Below are 13,990 nucleotides of genomic sequence, written 5' to 3'. Positions count from 1 at the left end.
TGCATCCATAGTTCTTACTACTCTGGAGGCCACAGACGCAGGAGGAAATTTAGGAAATCAAAGACATTTAATATTAAGTCTATTCTAGACTCCATAGCAAGGTGCTGTTTCAGAAGAAGGGAGGGGGATAGGAGGAAGGAAACAAGGAAGGAAGGAAGGAGGGAGGTAAGGAAGGAGAGGGGAAAGGAAAGGGGAGAAGGAGAGAGAAGGAGGCAGAGAAGGTTCTGGTAGGAGGTCATGCTCATTTAAGAACAGAATAAGCTGGGCACGGTGGCCCACCTGTAATCCTAGCTCTCTGGAGGTAGAGGCAGGAGGTCAGTTTGAGGCAACCTAGAAAAACCCCGTCTCATAAAACAAAAAGCAACAAACAAGCAAACATACACAGAGATGGGCTGTCTTTGCTTGATTCTGGGCCTTAAAGTGGACTAAAAAATAAACTAAATTTAGAACAGTTAATAATGACAAAATAATGTCTTTCATGCTTGGTGTATATAAATCAAGCCAAGGGAAACTCTTGACCCCCTTTTTAATAAAGAATTCTGGAAACACCTTGCTGGCAAGGTGTAAGGAGTTGGGGGGAGGTGGCTGCCATGACCGTTTTGCACAAACCCAGTAGCACTTCACATGCTTTGGGGCGTTTCTGCATCCAGCTCCTTAACCCACCATTTACTAAGCATTTGCTCAGGGCCAGACTCCGTGTGTAATTTCTTCTGGTTTCTGAAACAACCTTATAAGGCAGCTGTTATCACTGCCGTCTACGGTTAACAGGTGAGGAAGTGCGAAGACATTACTTGCCAAGGTCGCATGGCTTACAGGCAGCGAGTCAGTTGTAAACCACGGTTTCTGATGCGGGGTATGAATGTTGAAGCCCCCAACCCCAGGGCGTGTGCTGCAGAGGAAGCATCTGCCTCTGGTACAGAACCTTCTGCTAAGATGTGAGTTCCGTGAGGTGGGGGCTGCCTCATATTCCCCGGGTGTTGTATGTTTAGTTACTAAAAAGGACCCAATGCTGAGACAGGGAAGGCACAGAGAGTCACAGTTCCTTGGTGGCTCTTGGTTTGAACAAAGGTCCTGAGAACTTCGGGACCTGTGGTTTCTCTCTGTGTTCAAACCAGAGGCCTTTATCTGCAGCAGAGATTAGCGTGGAGTAGTGAGGGTAGGTATCCCTCATGGCAGTCTTGGGTAATGTGAGCCTTCAGGCCGAGAGACGTCGACCACGTGGAAAACGAGATAGCCGTGCTAAAGCAATCGCAGCCGACATGTGTCACGAGTCAACATTTTAATTGCAGCATTAGGGTTTGAAGGTCATGAGAAAGCTTGAATAATAGACAGCAACATACACATCTTCTGCTTGCCAGAGGGGTGATTCCAGCCTGCCAGCCAGGCCCGAGGAAGGCGGGAGACATTGAAATCCAGCGCAGATGACCTTTTCCCTTTGTTTCTGCGTTCCTTTCAAACCCAGACTCCTTGACTGCCCATCTGCTCGCCCAATCGTGCATCCATCCACCATCAGTATCTGTTACCTCTCTTAAGAAGGATGCAGCAGAGTTGCTAACCGCAGGGTACTCCAGACTCATGCAGGTTGGCTTTGAATCTTGCTTGGTAATCTTGAGCATGGTTGGCTAACAATGTCTTGTCTATATGCAAAAAGAAAAAAAAAGGATATTGAAATATTTTGCAGTATGAGGAATTGAGTCAGCACGCACAGGCATTGAGCTGAGCCCCTGGCCCTGTGTCCGTTTCCTTGACCTGGATGGGATTGTGCTGCTAAAGATGTGTAATCTCATTCATGGAGTTGTGCGCTTTCGTGTGTGCACTCTGTCATTAGAATCGTATTTCCCAAAGTCAGAAACGCACAGGGTGTTTAACACCCTCCTGTTCCCTAGGGACAGTCAGGAGCTACTACCCTCACAGTGTCCCTGTGAGCATTCATTTTTATGAGACATGCTATTTAATATGAAGAGATTGACAGCTGCCATCCAGAAAGGTTGATATCTCAACACTGACTAGAGCATCCTGTCTGGACAGAACACCTACCCAGGAAACGTTTCCTTCGGCTGCATTTTTTCCTTATCTCACTTCCTTCCTCAAGCATGTCCTCACTTTCTATCCACCCTGTTCAGGCTACGCAGTGACCGCTGGCCACTTCTCTCATCCGTCCATCACTGACGTGGTAGGAGGTGCCCCGCAGGATGAAGGCATTGGAAAGGTGAGGAGAAAAGCCCGAGGCATGATGTAGTACCAGGCAGAGGAAGGGGCATGCTGCCCTGCAGAGGCTTTTCCAGTTTGCTTTGTCCTGAACACTCTCCCAGCAGGGTGATGAGTAAGTGGAGGACTGCTGGGCAGTCCTCCCATGGACTGATGGGGAGTCCTCCCCATGGACTGATGAAGAGTCCTCCCCATGGACTGATGGGGAGTCCTCCCATAGACTGATGGAGAGTCCTCCCCAAGGACTGATGGGGATTCCTCCCCATGGACTGATGGAGAGTCCTCCCCATGAACTGATGGGGAGTCCTCCCATAGACTGATGGGGAGTCCTCCCCATGGACTGATGGGGAGTCCTCCCCATGGACTGATGGGCAGTCCTCCCCATGGACTGATGGGCAGTCCTCCCCATGGACTGATGGGCATCCTCCCCATGGACTGATGGGCATCCTCCCCATGGACTGATGGGGAGTCCTCCCCATGGACTGATGGCGAGTCCTCCCCATGGACTGATGGGCGTCCTCCCCATGGACTGATGGGCGTCCTCCCCATGGACTGATGGGTATCCTCCCCATGGACTGATGGACATCTTCCCCATGGACTGATGGGGAGTCCTCCCCATGGACTGTCTTTCTGGTCACATTTGGAGGGTTCACACCTTGAAAGCTTAGCATGTTTGCTGTTGATTTTGGGTGTGATTTTAAAGACTACTGTCCTTGACGTCATGGTATCCTCCAGAGGAAGAGTATCCAGTGCTGTCCTAACTCAAGTGCCTCTGCCTTCCCACGCGACTCTGACCTGATGGAATCAGATCTCATCTGTGAGGTCTTAAGAACTTCATAATGCCTGATTTTCACTTCTTTCCCCCGTGTTTCAAAACAAAACAAAAACAAGCAGAAACCCCACTGTGTTCTTAAGACCAGGGCTAGCCAGGGAACATATTGATATGGCTTTCTCTAGTGTAACTAGAGAAAAAAGGTAGGGGACACCCTATAGTCCAGGGCCCTCTGAGGCTCTCTGGAAACCATGACCTCTAAGGGAACTGTGGCTGTGGGCAGTGGTTCAAGCCCTCCTGCTTAGGAGATTCACATTTATTATGCTGATTGTACTTATTCCTCCTCATTGCTGCGACTCAATCCCTGCCAAGAAGCTTTTTAGGGAAAGGAGAGTTTTTTATGGCTAAGCATCCAAGGACATAGGCTCCATCACAATACAGAAGGCATGGTGGCAGAAAGGAAACATCCACACCCCAGAAAATTAACCTCAAGACCAGCTCCCACTGATCTTCCGCGAGGTCCCTCCCCCCAACCCTCCCAAAGAGAGATTCTAGTTGAGAACCAGGAAAAGTGTTGAGCAAAGCTGAACAGTGGTGTAAATTCTGGGCTCATCGTCCCAAGGGTTGACCAGTGTTGGTGTCTGACCATATTTCCTGTGGTTCAGAGAAGTGGAACCCTGAGTTCTGGACCCCCCATCCTTCAGCCAAGAAGTCAGCGAGCTCAGAAGCTGTCAGCTGACAAGGCTTGGCTGAGATGCGCTCATGAGGTCACCTCTCTGGATCATCTCAGGCAGCAGGCACTGTTTCAGGAGTCTGAGGCTGTGCAGAGAGGTCCTTTGGAAACGAAACCAAATACCTCAGGGCTTGGAGGCATAGGCTGTTGGGGACTGCACAGTTGAACTCTGATAACTCAGTCCAGAACTGGCTCTTTCTGAGTCACGTGAATTCCTCTACACAGTGGAAGGAAAAACTCCAGTGGTGATGGCGCCATCTGGGGAGGAAGCAGGGACACCAGACTTCTCTATTGTAACCTTTAGGGTTTGGGTGCTTTCAGCTCCTGGTGTGTTAGCACCGGGCCTTCCTACCAACTTGGCTGCTCCTTAGCCTAGGAAAGGGCCCTCTACCCTGGTTCTCATGAGCTCATATTTGATGATATGTGACCAGAGGGACTGGAGAGGTGGCTCAGTGGTTAAGAGTGCTTGCTGCCCTTGTAGAGGACCTAAGTTTAATTCCCACCACCTGTACCATGCAGCGCAGCTCACGGTCACCTCAGCTCCAGGAGATCTGATGCCTTGTTCTGGACTCTCCACACACCACACATGTGGCATACATTCACACACACATACACATACACACATGTTCACACAGAAACACACTTTCACCTATACACACATGTGCACACACAAATACACACGAACACACATACATACACACATACACATGTGGGAAGGTAGAGAGGGAGCACGGAAATAAATTTTGAAGATACAATGATGAGGGGCTGGAGAGATGGTTCAGTAGTTAAGAGCACTTGTTGCTCTTGCAGAGGACCAGAGTTAGGTTCCCAGCACCCACATGGTGGCTCACAATTATCTGTAACTCCAGTTCCAGGGGGTCAAATGCCTTCTTCTGACCTCTATGGGCACCAGGCATGCAATATGGTGCACGTAATACATACATACATGTTGGCAAAACACTCATATACATAAAATAAAATCAATTAATCTCTTAAAAAAACAAATCAGATATCAATGGCTTCATAGTGCTAAGGTCTCTGAAAAAAATTCCACCATAAAGGGATTTAATGTTTCATTGCTTATTTCCCCAAACTAAGCCTGTGTTTATCCACACAGATTCCATAATTCTAACCGCTACAAGGAAGGAATCATGTTGGAGAGGTTCTCCCCAGTGCTCGCCTTCCCCGCTTTGTCTTACCTTGTGACATCATTAAAGCTCTAACTCCCAGGACTGAAGGAGTCAACTTATCTATCCCCTCCCCCAGAGTTGAATCACTCAGTTCTAACTGAGGAGTTCTTCCAGGCCTATGAACACGATGTGGTTCGGAAGTTGTGGAGATCCTTCCCACCCCAGGATTGGCACTTGCCGACAGCTCTCTTGGCACCTTCCTTACCATTAACCCATGTACACACACCTGTGAGGGACAACAGGCAGACAGCGTTAAGTATCTGTCGCCAGCGCTTTCATCCTGACCAGGTTTGTTTCTTCTGTTTTCGTCCTGCAGGTTTATATATTCAGAGCTGACCGGAGGTCAGGGACCTTAATAAAGATTTTCCAGGCATCAGGAAAAAAGGTGAGTTCTTGATGCAGCTCCTATGGGAGTCCGTTCCCTTCGAGGATGTGTATAACCTGACTGCTCATGTGCACTGGGGCAGGCATGTAACAGATGAGTTTGTACACGGCTAAGTTGTGGGTTTGTTTTAGAAGGTGTCACGGTCTGGGTGCTGGCATTTAAATGATGCTGTCTCTCTGCCTCTCCCCTCCTTCACGTTTTTGTCTTCCTGTAACTGTCTCAGGCACACACACAGTCAAAGCCAGAAAGACCAGGTACCTATAATTTTCCCTGTCCATCTGCCTGATGCTGCCCCCTCTGTTCATGTCTTTGACCCCCCACCCCTGACTGTCATTGCCAGAATTGCTATCACACAGAGAAAATTCCACCTAGCTCATGTATAGAGGTGTTCAATCTACAACCTGTATAGGCTGTGTGTAGCCAGGGATGCAGCCCAGCAGAAATTACAAAGTTCTTTAAAACATTATGAGGTGTGTGTGTGTAATTGTTTGTTTGTTTGGCAACTCTATCACAAATGACCTGACTTTTCAGGTAATGGTTTTATATCTCAGTGTTCTTAGAAGGTTGAGAAGCAAATGGCCACAAAGCCATTCCTGAAGCTGTCTTGGAAAAGGGTTCTATGACGCCCTCCCAGGCCGTCTCCCTCCCTGTTCCCTGAAAGTTTCCACTGTAACCCATGAGATTCGGCAGTAGAATGGTTCCGGTGATTCATTCACATCCTTTTCCTGGGCTTCCCTCTCCTGCCTGTGTTTTTTTGTGGCTTAGATCAGCAGGAAGGTGTGACTGAGCTAGGTGGCTCAGTGGGACACATTGGGGCGTGGCTCAGTGGGACACGTGGTGGCTAGGAGGATTGCGGGTTCACGGAGGCTGTCGGAGGCCTTAGTGGGCTCTGGCACAAAACTTAGGATGTGTGGAATATGGGAGGGAGCTGCCAGGAGGCTTCGCCCGCAGTTTCCCTGGGGAAACAATGGTTGTTCCTTCCTGGCCTGCTTTTCCTGGTTCCCGCTTCACCCCGGCTCTGCATTCTTCCTGCTCCGCACCAGCCTGGAAACCTTCCATGTTGTTCCACCAGTGAGCTGTAGCCGCGCTCAGAATTCCAAAAGCCCCGCTTACGCTTAGTTGTTATTTCTTTCCCTATGGTTGCAGTTTTAACAACCCTAATGTGCACACTCAGTGTATAATGATCATAACCTTTGCATGAAAAAATGTACCCACAAACTTGGCTTTGCCTTTAGCCCTTGCAAGTGTGCTGGCATGCGTTATTTTAACATTTCCCAAACCCTGAAACGTTAGCATCAGATAGTAACGGTGAAAGATTTGCAAAACAAATTTTCTAAGCAACTCTAAAATTAGAAAAGAAATAGTTCCATACTCTTTGTGGTGTATAAGACAGAGAGAGCCCCCAGACTTGTATGATAAATGGATGGTTGTGGTTGTCGGTAATGTGCCCACACGTGAAAGAAAGCGTGAGCATTCTATCAGAGGGCCTGCAGAACTGGACCCTGCACCCACTGTTTCCCTGAGCGTCCTAGCATCAATCGCCTGTCAGTATCTCTTCTCTGCCAAAGCCTCGGTTTGCAGAGGGCCTTCCTTGACCAGTTGTCTTGAAGTGAGTCAGGTGTGGACAATGATTTGAGAGTCGGCGCTGGGAGGGAAAAACCCTTGTCTGTGCTGCCTGAGTATTCAGCGTTCGGAGTTCTAGGACATGTCTCTTTGAATGGCCTCATTGTAATAGGGTGAGTTGTGTTTTTCCATGCAGAGACTGCAGGGCCAAGGTGCTGTACCCCAACTCCATAGCCATATTCCTAATTCTCCCCCTCCTTTCTCCCATCTTCCCACCCTCCCTTCCTCCTGTGACTTTCACTGTCCCCTCTCCAGCATCTCCAGCCACGCTGTGCCCACCATCATCCATCCGACCTTGACGCAGGCTTTCCCTTCTGTAGATATCTGGGTATTGTTAGAAGATACTGACTTCTTCATTATCTTAGGGAGAGGACATAACCCGTGGGCTTCCCAAGGATGCCACTAGCTTTGCCCTTTCATCCAGGGCTCCATAGACAACAGAAGTTCCAACTCAGAAAGCCACCCACTTACTTCAACTTCTCTTTGGCTCCACTGCAGTACAAATTGTCTGGTGTCTGCTCTCTTTTGAGTTGGGCACCTTACGACAGTCAGCACAAGGTCATCACTACGTTTGTGGTTCAGACGTGAATGCAGACATACTCTGAGCTGCCAAAGATTGCCAGTTAAGGAGCGCTGGGTCCAAAGTGTGTCCTTGACATGTGGACGTGTCTTTGACTTACCTCAGCGGGTGAAATGTCCGCATTTTAAAAAAAATGGAAAGATTTTTGATTGAACACCCATGAAAACACCAAGCTAGATAGCCTGCTGGTTAAGCCAATCACCCCCTGGGTCTCAGTCCAAGAGAACAGCTCTTGGTTTGACTCATCTGGCCTGGCCTGGGTTTCGAAGCAACGTTCTAAGTCCAGGGCAAGTGTCAACTGCAGGAAATAGCTTGGAGCTCAGTCTGCCTATCTCAAACTCCATAAGGTCAGCTGCAAACATGTCTCACAAGAAAGACAAAATTCCCGGCTTTTCTATTTAAAAGCATTTATTAGAACAATAGCACCTTCTCTTTTTTTTTTGTTACAAGTTTCAAACCTGCAGCCCCTAAGTGCAGGTCTAGCCCGCACACTTAGGGCTAACATAATATCTGCTTATTTACTTAATTATCACGGAGCTGACATTAGCCTAGGATCTCTCAATCTGCTAGATAAAGCTCTCTTACTGCTGAGCTATATCCTTAGCTCTTTTGCAACTTTCACCTAAGAATTTATTTTATAATTTTATGTACATGCATGTGAATATGTGATATGTGAGTGCCGTATCCATGTGAGTCAATGATGTCACATGCCCCTGGAGCCAGAGGCTGTGATGTAACATGTCCCTGGAGCTAGAGGCTGTGATGTCACATGTCACTGAAGTTGGAGGCGGTGATGTCACATGTCCTTGGAGCCAGAGGTGGTGATGGCACATGCCCCTGGAAATGGAGGCGGTGATGTAACATGCCCCTGGAGCCAGAGGCAGTGATGTCACATGTCCCTGGAGATGGAGGCGGTGATGTCATATGCCCCTGGAGATGGAGGTGGTGATGTCACATGTCACTGAAGTTGGAGGCAGTTGTGAGCTGCTCAGCAGGGCTTCAGGCCGCAGTGTATGCTCTTTACCTCTGAGCCGTCTCTCAGGCCCCTACTTTTACTTTAAAGGGACGGTCTTGCTAAGTTTGCCAGGCTAGCTTTGAATTTAGGGTACTCTTACCTCAGCTTTCACAATTACAGCCCTGGGCCCCCAATCCCATAGCAATTGGTCTTAAACAAAATGAGCACATTGTCAGCATTTGGGATAGGTACTGAAAGTCAAGATGTAGGTGTTGTCTTGGAAATGGAAAAGCTGGTGATCTGGGAGCCAGCTCTCCTGGTGATGTTAGCCACAGCTAGGTGGGGCTGCTACTGCAGCTGGGCCCCTGGGCTCCGGGTTGCTGCAATCCCCACCACTCATTTGGCTCAGACACTGCCAGCTCAGATGCCGCCTAGAAGGGCGCTTGAGCTGCTGTTTTTTATTTTATTCTACTCATCCAGGCAAAGGCCCAGATCTTTGGTCTTTGTGTCGGAGGCACTGGATATAAAATAACAGATACTGGGGAGAGGGAGAGGGCTTAGTCACAGAGTTGTCTTGTACAAGTATGAGGGCCTGGGTCTGATCCTCGGGTACTCAGAGTGCGTGTGAAAAAACCAAGAGTGGTGGCTTGCTCTTGTAACCTCGGCACTGGGGAGGTGGAAATGTGCGTATGTACCTGCACATCTGTGTCCTTCACACATCTACGTACCTGCACTCACATGAGCAGGCACACACATAAACGTGCACACTGCAACACACACAAGCACGCACACACATCACATACACAGAATAGTAAAGTACCAGGTTACTGTTTACACTCTGATTCAAGATCCAGTATAAACTTGCCCCTTTTCCCCATCTATCAAACACGAGAGAACATGAGTTACATGTTCCTCTGTCGTGTCAGCTCATGCCTACTTCTTACTCTGTGTAAGACTGGAGAGGGTATGTGCCCCCTGTCTTCTTTTCCTACCTGCTTGTGTTGTGAGACTTCATATTTCTGCTTGCTATGCCTTGTCAAATGTCTGGTATATGGAGTGCATATATAAACATAATGTCTCATTCTCAGGGGACTGTCCCTTTACCTGCCCCTGATAGGGGCCTGTAAGCTGGAGAGCTTTTGTCTCTTATTGACTAGAAGATCACCAGTCGTGGGGTCTGTCTCTCTTTGCCCAGCTAACACAGCTTCTGGGGGGTTAGGGACATGGGCTGATGGAGCAAGGGCCGCGGTGTTTAAGAACAGCCTCTGAACATGTTGCTGTGATTGAACTTGGTTTGCAGATGGGCTCTTACTTCGGCTCCTCCTTATGTGCAGTTGACCTAAATATGGACGGCCTCTCTGATCTGCTCGTGGGAGCCCCCATGTTTTCTGAGGTCAGAGATGAAGGGCAGGTTACTGTCTACCTCAGCAAAGGAAATGTGAGTACAATATGGGGCAATGGGGAGATTGGGATCTGGGGGGGGGGGGACATCTGTCTAGCCATAGTGGCTAGCACCCACTGGATCCCACTGGAAGAAAATTGCATCTTGGGCCATGTTACCTGGAGGAGATGAAGACCTGAGTTATGCAAGGAAAGGCTTTATGGTCCATTAATGGATAATTTTTTTTATCTTTTTATTTATTTATTAAAGATTTCTGTCTCTTCCCCGCCACCGCCTCCCATTTCCCTTCCCCTCCCCCAATCAAGTCCCCCTCCCTTGTCAGCCCAAAGAGCAATCAGGGTTCCCTGCCCTGTGGGAAGTCCAAGGACCACCCACCTCCAAATGGATAATTTTTATACAGCGTGGGATCTAGAGCGTAATGGCTATTGGGTGCCGTGTATGGTTTTTCCTGCTTTCTCTGAGTCATATAAGCCTGCTATACACATGGCTGTAAAGGTCTCCATTTTTCAGATGAAATAAACCAAGGCTCAGTAAGGTTAACTCAGTTTGCCTCAAGTTTCACATCTCAAAAGTAGAGAGGTTGGGATTTGCCCTCAGCAAGCTGGCTCCATCTCTAGGCTCCATCACCCTTCTGAGAGTTTATATGCATCTTTCTGGAGAGGCAGGGATAGGATGTCTGTGAGGAATCTGAGGAAGAAGTAGGAATTCAGTAGAAATATGAACTGGACTGGGCCTGAGCTCCCAACGGGAAGATGCCTGTGGGTTGAGTGGTGAGCAGCACCTTTTCCTAGGCCAGCATGGAATCCGTGCTGGCTAACCGCTGATAAACTGGCCAAGGGCTGTCAGCAGAGTGTCCCTGGTTCTGCAGAATCATAAAGCAGAGAGACACATGCAAATGTGCCTCTTCCTCCTCTGCTGCTAATGGAGGCTGGGTGGCTGGGACCTTGGGAAAGAAGGCAGCGCAGTAATCGGTAGAGGCAGGAGACCCAAGACAAAGCAGACTCCAAGTGTTCGACCACACTTGCCATGCTCGGTCTAACACCTCACTACTATACGGCTGCTCTACGTGCCAGGGTATTTTTGCTCCCACTGAACCACAGCCCACTTGGTTAGTGATTGTATTGCCCTGTGGAGGAGTGAGATAAACCCTGTGAAGTCTTACATGTGAAGGATGAGAAAGTAGCTTGAAATTGATCACTTCTTCCTCTACAAAATGGGAAGTGCCTTGTGATCTAAACAAGATGACCAGACATGGACGGATATACCCAGAAGGACTTGGGGCTGTCCCCAGCACACTACCAGAAAGAATTACGGAACTGGCCATCTGTGACCAAGAGTGTTTGGATTTAACTAACCACAGATTGAATACATTGTGTCCTACTGACTGTGTTTAGACTTTTCCCTTGTCATCGGTCCCTGAATGACATAATATAAATCATATTTGCATATCATTTGCATTGAATTAGACATTGTAAGTAATCTAGACATGGTTTAAGGAAGGGGTGGGCGTCCATAGGTTCTATGCAAATACTGCACTATTTATATAAGGAATTTGTACATTTGAAGTTTTAGTATGCTAGGGGTTTAGGCACCAATACTCCCAGACACTAAAGGACAATCTTTTGTGTTTTGGGGTGGGGTCTCACCAGTGAGATAAATCAAATCATCAGATCTTTATATATTTCTTCAAGCTGCAAGCACTGTTTATAGCAATAGAAATTTAGTCACAACAAAAGACAGACCCTGGCTTGGTGGACTGTGGTATGTGTGTAGGTCCCTAATGCCTCTCACCAGGGAAGACTTAAAGATTCTTAAGCCTGCAGATGCCAGGTGTTTTAATGTCCTGGTATTTGTATGTTGTTGTAAGGAAGCCACTAGGTAGGTCCCGGCTGCTTAGTCCTGAGATAATCACACAGAAACTGTATTAATTAAATCACTGCTTGGTCCATTAGCTCTAGCTTATATTGGCTAACTCTTACATATTAATTTAACCCATTTCTATTAATCTGTGTATTGCCACGTAGCTGTGGCTTACCGGGTAAAGTTCCAGCAGGGCTACATGGCTTCTCTCTTACTCTGCCTCCTTTCTTCCAACATTCGGTTTAGTCTTCCCTGCCTAACTCTGTTCTACCCTATCAGGCCAAGCCAGTTTCTTTATTCATTAACCAGTAAAAGCAACACATAGACAGAAGGACCTCCCACACCAGTATGCCAGTCATTCAGGGGGACCATGGGCATCTTGGATGGCTTTTCCTGCCATATACACTATTGCTCCCTCTCCTGTTTGCCCAAGAATTTCAAATCTGAGCCACATGTGTGGAACCCCTGACCACAGGTACCACTGACAAGATTGCCAATGCATGTTCTGTGCAAAACAACCTCAGTGACTTGTACCAAAAGACAAGAGAGACGGAAAAAAATGGAAAATGTGCACTCTTTTGGTTACCAGAATCTAAAGTTCTTACCCTTGATCTCTCTAACAAAAACCAAAGAGTCGGACATCTGAGGAAGGAAATAGATGTATTGAAGTCCAGCCCCAAGGAAAGACAGAGCATTTTTAATCTCACATTGACGTCCTGGGTGGGACACTCAAGAGGGCAGAGACACAAGGTTACAGCAAGGCACTGAGCAGGGCTGGGCAGGATGCCACTGTGCTGGGAAGACCTTCCTCCCTGAGCCTGTCTCCTCTCTTCCTGAACTGAGCCTAGGACCTTGGTCCTGGACCATCATATACACTTTCTTTATAGACAAACACAATCAGTTCATCTGTACTGAGGAGAGGAGGCCTCAGGAGATCCTCTCCTTACGATTTAGAAAACCAGAGGAAAGGGTCAGGTGAGGAGCTAGGGCAGGAGAAAAGGTTGACCATTTCTTTCTCTGTTGCACCTTAAAACAGTGTTGGACTAGGTGGTAGCTCATGCCTTTAACCCTAGCATTCAAAAGGTGAGGCAGGAGGATCTCTGTGAATTTGAGGCCTGCCTGGTCTACACTGAGAATCTCCGGAGCTACACAGTGAGATTCGGAGAAAACAGAAACACTGTGGGGGAAGAGTTAGGTTATAAGAAGAGCAGAGAGGGCCGGGTGGTGGTGGCACACGCCTTTAATCCCAGCACTCGGGTGGCAGAGGCAGGCAGATCTCTGTGAATTCAAGCCCACCCTGGTCTACAAGAGCTAGTTCCAGGACAGGCTCAGAGCTACAGAGAAACCCTGTCTTGAAAAACCGGGGTGGAGGGGTGAGCAGAGAGGAAGGACACTGTGGGGACACAGAGAGGGAAGGCTTACCTGTCTGAATTTGGCCAGGTCATGTTCGGTCATTGGTCCACCTGCCACGATCTTTTTCCTAAAGCCTATCTCAGGCTATTTGCACACTCCCACTGCGTATGTGAAAGGCTTGGCTTTGCTGTGAGGAAAGAGATTTGGGTTCCCATGATTCTGCCCAGCTGTTTCCTGCCCATGGTTGTACCCTGAGAGGGTGGTGTTCTGAGCTCTGAGTTTTCATTGTGTTTTTTTTTTGCCCCCCTCCTTTTTTCCCTCCACCTCCATCCTGTTTCCCAGGGAGCTCTTGAGGAACAGCTGTCCCTGACTGGAGATGGTGCCTACAATGCACACTTTGGGGAGAGCATTGCCAACCTGGGTGATCTTGATGATGATGGGTTCCCAGGTGAGTAGGCCTCTCTGGGGCACAGGTCCCACCAGGTGTCATTGTCCCTTGTTTGTGACTGAATCTTGAACTCCCCACCCCACCCCTGAAAGCACAGCAGCTCCCATGGGAAGGAGAGCAGATCTTAGAGATGGACTGGGCACCAAACAGTCACTTCTGCACAATCCAGTCTCATCAGCTTTGCATTCTCTTCTGTGCAGTGGCCTCTGAGTACACTGAGGACTGCTTCTTATCGCAAAATGTTTGCCTCTGCATCTGGGATGCTCTGTCATGTTGTTGGGGAAGTGAATAAAGAGAGAATTCGATATTTTCTTCCCTGATCATGTCAGCCTGGTTGAGTATGTATTTGTCAGAAGAATGAGTGGTATATGTACCTAACACCCATTTCTTTTTGGACAATGGTACCCTCCACAGCCTCTTGGCTTCTCTCTCTGGTCTTTTTAATCCCTCTTTCCCTGACTGTATGTAGAATATACAGACA

General features: G+C 48.2%; 1 protein-coding gene across 1 annotated transcript in view; it reads left to right on the top strand.

The window, feature by feature from the left end:
- Positions 1–13,990, top strand: part of Itga9 (integrin subunit alpha 9) — a 307,991-nt gene that overhangs the window by 49,394 nt on the left and 244,607 nt on the right. Inside the window, exons 7-10 of the mRNA XM_075964201.1 lie at positions 2,124–2,209; positions 5,220–5,288; positions 9,747–9,884; positions 13,404–13,509. Of these exons, the coding sequence (XP_075820316.1) occupies positions 2,124–2,209; positions 5,220–5,288; positions 9,747–9,884; positions 13,404–13,509 (399 nt within the window). The remainder of the gene's footprint in view (positions 1–2,123; positions 2,210–5,219; positions 5,289–9,746; positions 9,885–13,403; positions 13,510–13,990) is intronic.

Source organism: Microtus pennsylvanicus, chromosome 3, assembly GCF_037038515.1.
Source record: "Microtus pennsylvanicus isolate mMicPen1 chromosome 3, mMicPen1.hap1, whole genome shotgun sequence".
In the NCBI taxonomy this organism is placed as follows: domain Eukaryota; kingdom Metazoa; phylum Chordata; class Mammalia; order Rodentia; family Cricetidae; genus Microtus; species Microtus pennsylvanicus.
This window is presented reverse-complemented; position numbering and strand designations above follow the sequence as displayed.